This window comes from Protopterus annectens, chromosome 13.part0 (assembly GCF_019279795.1).
Source record: "Protopterus annectens isolate FY-2018-M chromosome 13.part0, PAN1.0, whole genome shotgun sequence".
In the NCBI taxonomy this organism is placed as follows: Eukaryota; Metazoa; Chordata; order Ceratodontiformes; family Protopteridae; genus Protopterus; species Protopterus annectens.
Window position 1 is genome coordinate 1,214,190,137 of NC_056747.1, and position 13,643 is coordinate 1,214,203,779.

A 13,643-nucleotide genomic window follows, 5' to 3' on the forward strand; every position below is an offset into this window, starting at 1 on the left:
TGAGCCTTGGTAGGCGGAGTGAAAGGTAAGTCATTGTGATTGTCCCTGTGGTGCAGGTGAACTACCTGTGCCACTTCTCTGATTTTGTGGTTGCCATTGGCGTCCCCTGTAGGAGCCTCGGTACTGCCCTCTACCTCGTGCACGCCTGTTCTTTCCCCACTGAAACTTGTCAGAGTCTGGAAAGGACCAATTCTTTGAAGGCCAATTCCTGCTGAACCTTGGTGGCTGAACCTGGAGGAAATCCTTTACTGTCTGTACTGATTTTGCCTTCTCCTCAATAGATTTCAATACATCCTGAGCATTAGTACCAAAACGCTTCTGTTTATCCAGAGGTGCATCCAGGAGCTTTACTTTAACATGATATGGCAGTGGCTGTTCTTTCAACCAAGCAGGTCTACGGATAACAGCCCCAGTCATAGCTGCCCTACATGAAGCCTCCAATGCATCATAACCACACTGCAGAAAATGATTACTAACCTGCTGGGTATTATGAACTGAATCCTGCAATGCCTTTCTATCTACAGGCTCAGGAGAGGCTATCTTTTTCTGCAAATCATCCAGTAAATAATCCTGGTACTGAAACCTATGAAAAAGGCAGTTAAGTGACCTCATGGCAAGGGTGGAAGAGGTATAAACTTTTTTATTCCATCTCTCCAGGGACCTTGCTTCCCTGTCAGCTGGCAGTGGATTCTTGGCTGAGGAGGTAGCCACTCCTTTGGGGCACTGTGAAATAGTTTCTAGATCCACAGAGTGGGCCTTAAAGAGATGCTTGTGAGTGTCAGGGACCCTGTAATATCTGTCTGGCTTGACAGGAGCAGGAGGGAGAGAATCAGGGGAAGCACTGGAGTCGGAGAAATCATCATCCAGGACATCCAAAACTGGAGGGATAGCTAAAGGTCTGTGCTGGGGTAACTTAAGGAAGGTACGTAGCCTTTTCCTAAAATCAGAAAATTCCTGACCCTGCCACTTAAAATGTTCCCTCATGGAGTGGAGGACTTCACCGAAAGAAAAATCCTCTGGAGGAGAGGCAGAGGGAATAGATTCCTCAGCATCAGAGTCCTCATAGGCCTGGAAGGATTTTTCTTGGGTATCTGAATGCTCTGAATCCCCAGAGGCTTCATCTGAAGAGAGGTTGTCTGCCTGCTCAGTTCTAGGCCTTTTTTCTGCAAGCGGCTGAGAATCTCTGTCTGGGTGAGGCTGAGACCCCCTGATAAGAGAGATTACATCTGCAGCCAGAGACATGATTTGTCTGTCAGAAGAAGGGGCCTGAGAAGTAGGTTTAGTATGGGCCTTGGCCTGGCTGGCAGCCTTAGCACATGCAAAGGCCTTGATTGACATGGATACAGGAGGCCTAGCTGCCCCACGTGCAGGGGTAACTTTGTCCACGGGAATGGTGTCGGGTAGATCCAGAACTTCGGTTTCCGGAGGAAAATCAACAACCGGCACCGGTGTAGTCTCAGAGACCGAGGGATGAGTTAATGCGGTGTTGTCGGCCTGGAGCGGTTGAATTACCGCTTCCGAAGGGACCGAAGCACTTGCGGAGGGCTTAGGCGTTATATCGGTGGAAGACGCGGGCCGAGGATGTCGGTCCCGGTCCTTTCGTTTTTTGGTAGGTTGTGCTGTCGGTTGTTCCAACGGCATGTTGTAAGCAAAGGATTCGCCAAAAAAGTCTTCGGCAAACTCTGCCCGGCGCCTGAGAGTGCGCTTATTAAAGCAAGCACAGGCCGAGACGTCGTGGTCTGGGCCCAGGCAAGGGAGGCAGTAAGAATAGAAGTCCTTATGAGGTATTTGTTTACCACAAGACAAACTTTTAGTTATGTACTCACCATAACTTCAGATGTTTGGGATCCATCTCGCCTACATTCTGACTGATGGGTTCGGAGCCGATCCCTCGGCTCCGACTCGGCACGCTTATGCCAAAGAGCGAAGTCTCTTATTGGCTGAGCTTACTATATCCCAGGATGCACCACTACCAGTCCCCCAGATCTAGTTTGTCCGCATACATGCACACACGCATACCCTGCTTATATAACATCGTCAGATGAAACAAGATAAAACAGTTGAACTCAAAACCGTTCAATCTCTTCTGATCTGCAAGGCAGGGGGAAGGAGGGTGGGTATTAGGAATGTAGGCGAGATGGATCCCAAACATCTGAAGTTATGGTGAGTACATAACTAAAAGATGTTATGTGATCCTATCTCGCCTACATTCTGACTGATGGGACAGCGTCCTAGCACCTGAATCCTGGGTGGCTCACTGGAAAACACTCCTGAGTACCGTGGAACCAAATGATGCTCGTCCTTTAGATGCCACATCCAATTTGTAGTGGGAAATGAAAGTGTGCGGTTGGACCAAGTAGCCGCAGCACAAATTTCCGATATAGCGAGCTTGGAATGAAAGGCTATAGAAGTAGCCATAGCTCTGGTAGAATGAGCTTTGATAGATGATGTAAGTTGTTTATTCGAAGAAGAATAGGCCTGAGTTATGCAATCTCTGATCCATTTTGAGATAGTAGCTTTTGTGATGGTTTGACCCAATTTATTATCTGAGAAGGACACAAACAACTGGTCTGACTTACGAAGTTGCTGAGTCCTGTCTAAATAGAAGCGTAATTGCCTATGAACATCCAATTTATGGAGAGTGTATTCTGCTTCATTAGAGAATTTTGGAAAGAAAACTGGTAGCTCTAGAGATTGTTGAAGACAGAAACTAGAACAGACCTTTGGGACAAAGGATGGATTAGGCCTAAGTGATACTCTATCCTTGTGGAAAATCAAGTACGGTGGTTTAATAGACAGGGCTTGAAGCTCTGAGACTCTTCTTGCAGAAGTAATAGCCACTAAGAATGCCGTTTTCCAAGACAGATATTTTAATTCGCATGTAGCAGCCGGTTCGAAGGGGAGATGTTAATGCGCGAAGCACCAAATCAAGATCCCACGGAGGTGCAGGATGAAAAACTGGTGGTCTTAACAGACTCGCACCTTTAATGAACGTTTTGCATAGTCTGCTGCTCATCAAAGGAGGATCCGTGGATTCGTGGAATTTAGAGATAGCCGCTAGTTGGACTTTAATAGTTGAGACAGAAGATCCCTGATTAAACAGGGATGTTAAGAATTTCAAAACCTCTGGGACAGGAGCAGTGATAGGGTCTAAGCCCTTGAGTTGAGCCCAGATAGCAAACCTCTTCCACTTACTGAGGTACAATTTGTTAGTGGTGGGTTTGTGGGCCGAAGATAAAATGTGAACAACTTCCGGGTCTAGTGTGTGCCTTCTAACTAAGGTTGGAAGTGGAGGAGCCAAGCTGTCAATTTCAAAGATTGAAGGGACTGATGCCAATGTCCCGACTGATGGATTAGCAAGTCCGGGATCAGGTCTAAGGTCCACGGATCGTCCTGCATGCTTTTTCAGGTAAGGAAACCATATCTGACGAGGCCAGTATGGGGCAATCAGAATCATTGAAGACCCCAGTTGAGAAGCTTTTTGAATAACTTTGGGAAGAAGTGGAATTGGAGGAAAAGCATAAAGTAGCCCTGTTGGCCAAGGTTGTGCTAGAGCATCCATGGCTGGTACTTCCTGATGTGGAATCAAGGAGAAGAACCTTTGGCACTTGGTGTTTTGTGGAGTTGCAAATAGGTCGCAGCACGGCGTCCCCCATCTCTTGAAAACCTGGGCTGCTACTGTGCGGTTTAGAGACCATTCGTGAGGTAAGAGAATTGTCCTGCTTAATTTGTCCGCCAATACATTTGACTTTCCCGGGATGTGGGTCGCTACCAAGAAGCGGTTGGTAGCTACAGCCCATTCCCACACTCTCATGGCCTCTCTGCAAAGGGGATACGATCTGGTCCCTCCTTGTTTGTTCAGATACCAGACCACCGACATGTTGTCTGTGTGGATGGCGATGATGCCCTGAGGAAGAAACTTGTGTAAGGCCTGTAGGGATAGAAGTACAGCCCTCATCTCCAACACGTTGATGTGGAGAAGAGCTTCGTCCGGAAGCCAGGAGCCCTGAACTAGCCTGCCCAGACAATGCCCCCCCCACCCTATCTGGGAGGCATCTGTCGTCAGGGTAACCACTGGCTGGCGAACAAAGGGTTTTCCCTGATCCAAGTTGGATGTCTGAAGCCACCAGCGAAGGTCCCTTTGCATATTTCCGTAATCATGATGTGATGATTGAGGGGAAGATCCTGAAAGGACCATTGAGTTGACAAGAGCCACTGAAGAATCCTCATGTGTAATCTTGCTAGAGGAACTAAAAGAACCGTGGCAGACATTGAGCCTAAAACCTGTAGGACCATCCTGGCTGGGGCTTTGGATCTCGAGATCAGAGCTTGAACTTGGCCCTGTAAAGTTCGGATCCTTTCGGCAGGAAGAAAGACGCGCATCAATCTTGAGTCTATCTCTGCTCCTATAAACTTTATGCGTTGAGAGGGCAGCAAGACAGACTTTGACCAATTGAATGTAATCCCCAGGGAAACACCCAGGAGATGGTGGCTTTGAGGTTGTCCATTAGTAGATGCCTGGTGGTGGCAGTCAGGAGCCAGTCGTCGAGATAGGGAAACACTTGGAATCCAAGACTTCTCAGGTGAGCCGTCACTACTGCCAAACACTTGGTGAACACCCTGGGGGCTGTGGTGAGACCAAAGGGCAGAGCGCAAAATTGGTAATGACTGACTCCCAGGCTGAAGCGCAGATACCTTCTGGACGCCTGATGTATCGGTATGTGATAATAGGCGTCCTTGAGGTCTATGGAGCACATCCAAACATCCTTCTCCAACAATGGGAGAATGGATTGTAACGTGACCATTCGGAATTTGGATTTCGTGACGGATTGGTTCAGTCTGCTGAGATCCAATATTGGTCTCAGGTCCCCTGTCTTTTTTGGCACTAAAAAGAACCTGGAGTAATTTCCTGATCCGATCTGGTCTGTGGGGACCGGTTGGATGACTCCTTTTTCTAGCAGCTTTAAAGCTTCTGCGGCTGCTATTTCCCTTTGACTGGGTGGTGGGTCCGGGATTCTCTTGGACGGTGGGGGTGAGTATGTGAAAGGGATGGTGTAACCTCCGGCAATGATCCGAAGCACCCATCTGTCCTGAGTGATTGACTCCCAGGCTTTTAGGTGCTTGGCAAAACGACACCCGACTGGCTCTGGAGCAGCACAGCCGGGCAATCCCTCATGACGTGTGGGAGGCTGAAGAGCCACGAAAGGACTCGCGGTCTCCAGAATTGCGGGGCCCTCTGCCGCCTCTGGGACGGCGTCTCCCTGAAAAATTTCCCCGCCCTCTGCCTCTGGACGGGGAGTCTTCCTGCTGTTGGGAGAAAAACTTGCGAGATTTGCTGAGCCACATTTTCCCTCCTTTAGCCTTGGGGTAAGGCCGAAAGGGAGTGGAATAACGGCACCTACGGCAGATAACGTTTTCCCTCTTGCTCACAGCGGTAAGGGTGTCTTTCACCTTGGGTCCAAACAATGAGGGCCCACCAAAGGGAGCGTCGGCGAAGGAAGCCCTGAAGGCCTCCAGAACTGACACAAGCGGAGCCAGGCTTGTCTCGAGAGCCACGCCTGTGCCTGCTGCTCTACCCGCCTTCGGCCGCATAGGAAATGAGCCTCATGGACGAGTTAGAAATTGGCGTAAGGATAGCCAACTGAGAGCTAACCGACTGGGCTAGCTGCTCAGGTAGGTTACCCGAGAGGGAATCTGACAACTCCTTGACCAGATCCCTCTGAAGCCTGGTAAAATGTGCCAAATAATTCAGAGACCTTAAGGTAAAGGCCGCTGAAGTCAGGGTGCGCTTCCCGTACCTATCCATACTCCTAGACTCCTTATTAGGAGGATGGACGGACGTTGAAGCCTCTGCCACGTCCTGTTGTGTAGCAGATGCCACCACCATGGCATCTACAGCCACGCCTTTAGTAAGGAACTCCTTCTCGGGGAGCAGACAAAAATTTATTTGGGCGAGAAGGGACTGGTTCCACGGTATCTGGATGTTCCCACGCCCTTCGACAAACTAAATCCAGGAGCTCGTCGAAGGGCGGAGACACCCAGGAGGTGGAGGGCTGAGCTCCAAAGGCCTTGAGGAGCACTGACTCGTCCGCAGAGGGGGGTTTGGATATCCAGCCGCCTCGTTGTTTGAGGATCTCTAAGATGTCTGCAAATGAGACATCATCCGAGGACGACTTCGGGGACCCCTCTGCATCATCCATATCAGTGTCCGATGTAATAGACTCGGGGGAGTCCACGTGCTTCCTCTTGCACGATCTCTTCCTTGGGGGTTCCTCTGAAGACAACTCGAAGAACCCTCAGGAGGAGGGAACCCCACTGGGGTAACCTCAGGCCTCGGGGCTCCGCTGGCTACGGACAGGGAACTGCCAAAGACCCAGTCTCCACGCCCAGGGAAGGTGCTGGTAAAGCCGGAGAGATGGCCGAAGAGGACTTGGCCAAGGCACTCCTCATGGCCCTGAAAGCCGGACCCCCAGAATCCTGGGAGTGTCCGGTCTCCGGAGCCGTGATAGCCGACGGAAGTCCCGCAGCCGAAGCACCGAGGGGGAGGCTCGGAACCGAAAGCATAGGTCCCGAAACATCACCCCCGGGTCCAGCCGAAGAAGTCCGCGTACCAAACTCGGACCCGAAGGCCCGGGTTGGAGTAAGGGTCGGAGCCGACCCTGAGATCTCCACCGGCTCCAACAGCACCTGCTCCGACGGAGCCGAAGCAGTCGGAGGAGGAATGGCAATGGGGTGGGCCAAGGTCATCGGCTCCGAAACCAACTGGGTTGGAACCGAAACAAATTTTTGGAAGACTGGAGACTGGAACAGTCTTTGGAGCACCCTGTCTATATCAGAATCCGACATTCTCGAAGACCGAGAAGAAACAGAACGGGTTCGAGAAGGCCTCTCCATCGGCCCCAAAGGGCTAGGGGACCGGCTCTGAGGCGACTCGATGAGTATCGGCGCCGAGGAATACTCACAGCAGATTCCATCGGTGCCGAGGTAGACTTCGCGCCGAGGAGGAAGTGTCTGAGCGGCGACCCTTGTCGGCTCCGAGAGCAGCGGAGCCGAAGGTGACCCGCCTCGATGCCCCAGCCATCGGCTCCGAAGCCAGAGGAGTCGATACTGGTGGCATCGAGGCAGACGTTCGACCTCGGCTCCAAGTCTTTGGAGCGAAGGAGAGGCCTGCCTAAGTTTCTTGGCAGTCGGATCCGACGGACTGGTCGGAACCAAGCCCTTTTCTTTTGGCGGAGCAGGAGAGGATGCCAAGGCTTCTTCAAAGGAAGGTTTAACTAACCCCTTAAGAATCAATTTATTTTTCCTCTCCTGGAGGACCCTTGAGGAAAAAGCGTGACATACGCTGCATGACTCCTGCAAGTGCTTTGCCCCGAGACAATATACACAGAGCGAATGATCGTCTGTGATAGACATTTTAAACCCACATTTCAACATTTTTAAAGCCGAAGGCCTAGGGGTTTGAGACATGATGTTAAACAATTCTAGTAACTTTGACAGGAAAGTAAACAACTAAAGATTTACTGATGATAAAGCTAATCTTACAGTTATAGCTTAACGCAAACACTTCCTGTAAAAAAGGACAGGGAACTCTAAACAATTATAGAATTACTAGAGACCCTGTAAAGTTTTAAAGGTTGACAGTCCGGAAGGCCCTGGATGGAGGGGCCAAAACAAACTCAACCCAATCACACACAACAATTTTACAATCCAAACGCATACACAAATGAGCGATAGCCGTTAAAACAGCTTTTGTGAGCAAAACAGCAAAAACTGACAGAAAAGTTAGTTAATAAAACTACTCAGCCCAGCCAGCTCGAGACCACGTCTTCGCAGGGAAGCGGCAAACGAGATCTGGGGGACTGGTAGTGGTGCATCCTGGGATATAGTAAGCTCAGCCAATAAGAGACTTCGCTCTTTGGCATAAGCGTGCCGAGTCGGAGCCGAGGGATCGGCTCCGAACCCATCAGTCAGAATGTAGGCGAGATAGGATCACATAACATCAATTATTAACTTTCTCAATTTGTTCTGACATCGGCTGAGGCAAGAAAAAATGTTCCCCAATGGGGTACTTAGCTTTTAGATGACTTCAGTAACTGAAAACACAGGAGCTGACCGACCGGCACTTGCGAACTGCTTCTGCTTCGGGCACCACGCGGCAAGAAAGACTGGAGAAGATGGCGTCGGCTGATGCCTTTATACTCCAGCCGCTCTGACATCAGGGAGGAGGCGACATCGTCCGACGCCGGACCCAGACTTTGGAATTTGGCCGACCGAAGGGCTGCCTGAGGCAGGACAACCCACATGTCAGGACTGCAGTTGCATTCTTGAAGGACATCTTCAGTCTAACAAGGCACTACGTACAGGGACTGTGAAAGCACCTTACCAACACCAGTACCCTTTGGTCTGAGGGGCTTTCTACTCTGAAGCAACACTCAAAATCCCTTGGACGTTTCTCTTTCTCTAGAGAAATCAGAGCAAGAATCAGAAGACACAATTGTAGGCTTAGACTAGACACAGAACGTTTGGGCAATGCATTTATCGAAGTATTCCACCTTACACTTGATGGTCCACTGAAATATATACACTGGGTAAAACTGGGCACTCCATGCCCCATACCTAGGGAAAAAAATACAGGTTGTGGAAGCCCCTGTGTTATTTGTCTCCTACACTTACTATTAACTTTTGTCCTTGACATCTGTAAGACAATGCGTACCAAAGTCAGTAAAACAAAAGTAACAAAACTTCCCAATGACATACACAACTATAAACACTATGGCTCTGGCCATGGCAAGAAAGATGTTAAGATGGGTCTGATCAAAGTCACTTTATACCCCCAGATGCTCTGATATCAGTACAGGTCGAAACTGGCTGGGCCTAAAGGGGTAAAGATAAAAAAAGCTCCAACATGCAGGCTGGCCCACCAGACTCCTGCAGGCAGGAATCCTAAAACTCAGTTTTGCAAAAGTAAATTATTACTTGAATCTTTGCTGTTATCTCTTCTTAAACCAGAACTTCCAAGCATTCCTCATAGTTTGAAAACATTCCCACTGAAAGGAGAAAAAAAAAATATGAGGGGGAGGCTCTTTCTCCAACACAGCTAGCAGCTGACCCTAGTGTCCCTTAGATCACTGGGTTCAGTTACCCTTCCTTATCCCCCCTGGATTTACTCGAATTAGGGTAAGAACTAGTGAGGAGATGGAAGAATTCTGGGACACTGTCATACTGCTGTTCTAGGAATGTTTTTCTATTTTTATTTCAATGCCCTGTTACACATCCAACAACATCCTGACAATGGGACATATAATAGGTATCAGTGCTGGATCACCTCTCACTTGTGCAAACTGCTAGTATCATCAGGATTCCCCATCAACACTCAGGCAGCACTTCACAATAGTTCCTTGAACTCCAGCAGGGAAATTAAATTGCAAGATTTTCCTTGAACACATGCCCCTCACTCTCCCTACAGGAAAGGCATGCCAAGTCTCTTCTAGCAGCACTTCAGACACCTGGGCTGCTAATTTATGATCTGATAACATGTAGGTGGGGTTGGTTTATTGACCCTATACAGCCATGATGCTGTCAGTTTACAGTAAATGATTTGATAAAGTTTAACATAATATATAATTTAGGATAGATAACTAACTCAAGTATAACCTTACTCACTCAAACACGAGATATTTACAGGAACATAATTTGATATACAGTGTTAAGGCAATTATTCCAAGCTTAACACATTCAAAATGTACAGTCACTGCCACTATAAGTTGCATTATTTAGCCAGTGTCACAAAAGTGGAATGTTTCAATGGTTCTGATTACTTTTTTTTAATGTTTCTAGGTAGAAAAATCCATACAGGTGTTCCTATTCTCAATAAGGCTGTTTCTCTTATGGCTAGTTTGAATCTAGGTCTGACCACAGTGATTATATTTCCTTGGCGGTTCCTGACGCAGTAGTTTTAAACTCAGATCAGGAGTGCTCTTTTTTTTTAGAGATATGCAGCATCCTTGTGTACGAATTCTGACAAGATGCAGCAGAGAAAACAGGATCACCAGGGCCACAGTTGGGAACCAAGATCACTACGGCTGTAGTCGTAGCTTTATCCCTCTATACCATACCAATGGCCGAGGAGATGGAAATCTTTATGCCAACTAACATGAGCATCTTCCCTTTCTGCTCACTCTTCTTCCACCCGCTCTACTCTTTGGACCAAGCAGACACACTAAATATGCTGGGAGGCAGTGAATATGAACTACTCTTGTAAGCCCCTACCACGAATCTTAGAGGAGTTGCCAGTCTCTCTCTGCTACAGGGGTATGCACAACAATTAGGCTCTGGTGAAGTTCTCAGCAAAGCTATAATAATGGAGTCAGGTGTGCTGATGAATTGTAACGGTAGTCTTCACTGTCCTCCCTGCTCTGTCACATGCACTGTGTTTTGTCAGATGGTGAGGTTTAATATCAGGCATTGCTGATGCCTGCAACTCCAGCTTTGGTCATAGACTGCAGTGCAATTTTTGCAACATATGGGACTCCAGACAAGTCACAATGAAAAAAAAAAAAGAGAGAGACAGTTTAGCGCCCTAGCTGAAAAATCTGAAGGCTCATAAAAATGATCAAAACAGTCCAACTGTTTTGCGTTTCTTAGAAGAGGAAATAAAAACAGATTTTGTCTAACATTCCCAGTTCTGAGGGAAGCTAAGTTGAGCAAGAAAAAAAGACAAGATTTGGTGTCTGAGAGTCATGAAAATCTGATTAACTTGTTCATACTGTCCAGAAGAAAAGTATCTAGACCCAAGAATCTAATATTTGGAGGAAAATGTATAGCAAAGGTGTACAGAAGTACACCTTTCTGTACCTGTCTGCAGCCTTATCATCTTTATCACTGGGCAAGGAAGTAGTGGAGGGAAGAAGCTTTGATGATTTTATCAGCTTCAACAGATGACAGGTGAATCCAAGAAGGGATTTTTAATACAAAATATATGGTTGCCTGGTGCCTATAAAATACCAATCATGTTTCTTAGCAGGTTGCGACTTAGTTAAGTCCAACTGTCAGGAAGGAGTCCTGAAGTAACTCAAGCACAGGAGCAGTGTCCTGCCATTCTTTTCTCTTTTTGAACACCAACATTTAGCAAGTCATAGCATATTTTCTTTAAGTCTGACATTTGCTTATCTTGCCAGTGTCAAAACTGCATAATTGTTAATTTAGATCTTCAAAAGACAATTCCTATATAAAGTGGAATCATAAGAAATCCTGTCATCATCTTCAAATTTAAATAGTGCTGGGGAGTGGATTTGAAAATAAGCTAGAGATTCCATTTTTGATTCTGAATCTTCATCCTCAGACATGATATCTCCAAGTCTTTTTTGTGGAGAAGTAGCAAGAGAGAAAATGTGGAGGCTGCAATGACAATAGTCTTAAATCAACCTTGACAGAAATCATACCATTCCTTCTATGGATCAACTGGAGATTCAGCAGTAGGAGGCAGCACATTTGGTCTTTTGCTTCTTTTTAAGAGTGTCAGCAGATATTACTCTAGGAGGGTCAGCCCCAATGTAATTCACAGCATCCAGTAGTTCTTCCTGAATAAGGCCTAGGTCATACTGTGGACATGTGTTGCCAGAAGAAGGTGCTGAGGCATTGGTATACTGGCTGGATGCACAGTATCCTTGGCAGGACAATTCCCATATGTAAGAAATCCTGCTACAGTGATCAAATGAAGGACATCTTCAACTTAAGTCTTTCATAGGTGTTAAAAGAACATCACAGAACTAAAACTCTGTGTACCCCCCAATGTGTTAGAGTGGGTTTTACTGAAGGATCTTGATATATGTTCAAGCATACAGAAAAGAAACAAATCTGCCATATAAATCTACTGCGAAAAGTTAAAAGTTTCCATACCTGTATCTGTTTGTGTAGAAAGGATGCCTGTTTCTGAGAGCAGCAGGAATGATCAATGTTCCCCGATATTATGGAAGATGGGCTGCCTTGCTGATTCTAAGAACAAAGCAGAAGTTTAAAAAAAATGCTGAAAAGCTCAAAATAGAAAACTGAAAGCAAGCTAAGTCACTTAACACCTGAACAAATGTAGCAGTAACTAGCACTATTTTTGTTCTTCTACAATTTAAATAAAGCCTGTTGAGTTCAAAACAGAACCTTTGGCCACTCTAGTCCAAAATCATAGATCACACAGTTCCACAGCAAACAAACAATGTTGTAGTTTCCAAGACCTAATGTGGACCAAACAGCTCAAAAACTGTCAACTAGAATGTGCACTAAATAAGTTTCTTTACTGTCTGGCAGTTAACACAGAGGATTAAATGTAAAACCACTGTTGATGTATTTTTCCTTATTTATTACATAGATGCTGTTCATCATCCAGATAACCCTTCAGTACTTTGAAAGCTGTTCATTTCTGGCCCTGACACAAACCATGAAAGGTCCCAACATTTTCTCCATTCAAATCCCACATTTCAGAAAAGAAATATGCTTGACAGCAAAGAGTCTGTAATCTTCTATGCTGGTCATTGTACCTCATATCCTGATATCACTGTCACCTCCTTTAATAATCCTAAGACTGTATTGTGCAGAGGCGTGTGACGTGTTAAAAAAAAAAAAAAAAAAAAACTATAACGTAACTACACATTTTTACCAGGTCACTGGGCTGGACCCCAAGTATATTTTCACCCGTGACCCATACTGACTATGCAAAAATATACAACTAATTGTAGCAGCACTACTTCCCCAAGAATATACATGGTAAATGGTTGGGGGGGGGGGGGGTAAAAAACACATTTACTTAACATTTTTTTTATCAGGAAAGTCCAATTGGGACAGAGCCTATTTTCAGCAGAGGCACGGGGAGAAATGCTCTAGATGCATGTCTTTGGAATACGGCAGGAAATCAGAGCACCTAGAGGAAACCCATGCAAATGCAGGGAGGAGATGAAGACACTGCACCATAAGGCTCCCCAGCTGAGAATCGAATACATGCTCCCTGAACTGAGCTTTTGCATTTTTTAAGACTACAGCTTTGAACACTTAAAACTATGTTTTTTTTCATCTCTTTCATACTTGAATATAAATGGTTCAAGAAAAATTTTACCAACTTACAGCAAACAGAAATCAGCCTAACTCAGATAAAAAGATGCACTTGCTTGTGCTTTCCTAGATCTAAACAAAGATTTACAGAACTATCACTATAAATAAATGGGATAGGAAACATCTCATTTACGATGTTTAAGGCTGTTTCATATTATAAGGAACACAAATTCCACCCCTAAATGAAGGTGGCACATGAAATATGCCTAGATATTATGAAAAGATAATTAACTTGAACAACTAATTAAGTAGTAGTTGTCATTCTAATGTGATCCAATGTGTGTCCAGTCTAGAATGAGATGACTGTTGCTTCCTCTTTCACGAGATACTGCTTACATCTCCCATACCAGGACTTATGCACCCTGGCTAAACTCTTTGCTGTCCCCTAAATGTCTTTTACAGCAGAGTCCCCTACTGGTCAAATTTCTACATTCCAAATTCAAATTTGGACACCACGGTTGCAATACTCAACGCTTGTAGTCTAAACAGAAAAATGCCAGAAAGTGAGGACTTCATACTCCAAAACATGTTCAAGGATGTGTAGC

At 46.1% G+C, this 13,643-nt stretch overlaps 1 protein-coding gene across 6 annotated transcripts in view; it reads right to left on the reverse strand.

Annotated features, from left to right (window-relative positions):
* Window positions 1-13,643, reverse strand: part of TLK2 (tousled like kinase 2) — a 3,436,060-nt gene that overhangs the window by 1,983,862 nt on the left and 1,438,555 nt on the right. For all 6 annotated transcript variants that reach the window (XM_044055220.1, XM_044055218.1, XM_044055219.1 and 3 more), the window contains one exon: window positions 11,899-11,994. In XM_044055220.1, coding sequence (XP_043911155.1) covers window positions 11,899-11,994 — 96 coding nt within the window. The remainder of the gene's footprint in view (window positions 1-11,898; window positions 11,995-13,643) is intronic.